This window comes from Pteropus alecto, unplaced genomic scaffold (genome assembly GCF_000325575.1).
Source record: "Pteropus alecto unplaced genomic scaffold, ASM32557v1 scaffold231, whole genome shotgun sequence".
Lineage (NCBI taxonomy): Eukaryota > Metazoa > Chordata > Mammalia > Chiroptera > Pteropodidae > Pteropus > Pteropus alecto.
In genome coordinates this window covers 1,939,314-1,941,055 of record NW_006431805.1, presented here as the reverse complement: position 1 = coordinate 1,941,055, position 1,742 = coordinate 1,939,314, and the positions used below count along the sequence as shown (strand labels likewise).

General features: G+C 50.9%; 1 protein-coding gene across 1 annotated transcript; it reads left to right on the top strand.

Annotated features, from left to right (window-relative positions):
* Positions 1-952: 952 nt before the first annotated feature.
* LOC102887390 (ubiquitin-conjugating enzyme E2 D2-like) lies at positions 953-1,396 on the top strand. Its single transcript, XM_015598449.1, has one exon. It carries the CDS (start codon positions 953-955, stop codon positions 1,394-1,396), a length of 444 nt encoding a protein of 147 aa, XP_015453935.1.
* Positions 1,397-1,742: the final 346 nt, after the last annotated feature.

The following is a 1,742-nucleotide window of genomic DNA, read 5'->3' as shown; positions in this document are numbered from 1 at the left end:
TATATGTATATGTATATGTATATGTATATGTAATGTATAGCTGTGCATAAGAATGAGATAAAGAGAAATTAGTATACAGCCAAGGAGTAAAATGGTAAGGGCAGGTAAATCTGGGATGAGAAATGGAGGGGAATTCATTGAACTGTTTTTATTTATTGCGATAACTCTCAGCAGTGGGTGGTGCGTGTAACCCAACCTGCCAGGCCACAGCAAGAGCACTAGTGAGCCAGGCAGCGAGGGCGCCCTCCCACCTCCAATCCCCCTTCACACAGTTCCTTTCACCCTCTTCCAAGTTTCCTGCCCTCCCTCTCCCCTCAATTCTCCTCCATGGTCCTTCCTTCCCCTTCTTCATTCTCCGCCACCACTCTACTCTGCTCTTGCCTCCAACTGCCCTCCCTGCCCCTTTCACCCCCTTCCCATCCCCTCATTCTTCTACACTAAACTCCTGCCCACGACCCCCATGGGATGTACCCTCGATGACGCTACATCGTGTCATCAGCGTAGCCCCTATGACCTCACAGAGAGGATCCCCTCCTGTCGCTGGGTCCTGATGTGGGCGGCAGAGGCGAGCGGCAGGGGCAGGCGGCCCGGGGCAGGAGCAGCGGTGTCACCAGGCAGCTGTGTCTCCGGGCAGCGCGACATCCGGGCAGCGGGGCCTCGGAGCGGCGGAGTCTCCAGCTCAGGACAACTCAGAGGTGGCGTCGGCAGCCACCACGGGCCACTGGTGTCCAGTAGCCCAGCAGGTCCAGTTGAGCTCCCAAATATCCCCTACTTTAGTCCTCCTCTCCGCCACCGCCCCCTTCCACCAACACCCCCCTCTACTCCAGTGGCCGCTCTCCGCCCAACCACCAGCGGATGCATCAATCGCCTCTCCCCCAACCCCTTGATCTCTAGCACAGCCTTATACCTGTCGCCAGACTCTAGGACAAGAATTGGCCACATGTCGCAGACGATGGCCCTAAAGCGCATCTACAAGGAGTTCCTTGACCTTTCTCGTGACCTCCCTGCCCAGTGCTCTGCAGGACCAGTGGGAGAGGACATGTTCAACTGGCAGGCTACTATAAAGGGGCCCAACGACAGCCCCTACCAGGACGGGATCTTCTTCCTAAAGATCCAATTTCCATTCAATTACCCCTTAAAACCACCCAAGATCACATTCACCACCCGAATTTACCACCCGAACATTGATAGAAATGGAAACATCTGTCTGGACATCCTTAGATCCCAGTGGTCACCGGCACTGACCATTTCTCAGCTATTGTTATCCATATACACCATGTTGTGTGACCCCAACCCAGAAGATGCTTTGGTTCCAAAAATTGCGAAGGTCTACATAAAGAATAGGCAGAAGTATGACAGAAGAGCACGAGCGTGGACTCATAAATATGCCACGTAATATAATGTCATCACCTTAATAAAGATGGCATTTCAATTGATAGTCTTTAATCTGTGAAGTGATGTTTTCCCATCTTCCTGGGCACACATTGTATACCTTCCATATCAAAGTGTGTGTGGAAAGGTTAGAAGGAATGTGGGGTGAGAGAGGTGGGGTGAGGCAAGGTTGGGGGATGAGTGAGTATGAGACAGATCAGTTTTAATCTAGTTTTTACTAAAAGCTTTCTTTACTGATTTAGGACTATTAAAGCAATAACAATGGTGTGGTAGCTTTAGGATGAGGAGAGCAGTTTCACAAACCAGTGGGATAATTTTTAATATGGGGTCATTTAGAACTGACAATGGTG

Excerpts from the sequence above, each read along its gene's own strand:
- LOC102887390 (XM_015598449.1), top strand. The coding sequence starts at position 953 with ATGGCCCTAAAGCGCATCTACAAGGAGTTCCTTGACCTTTCTCGTGAC.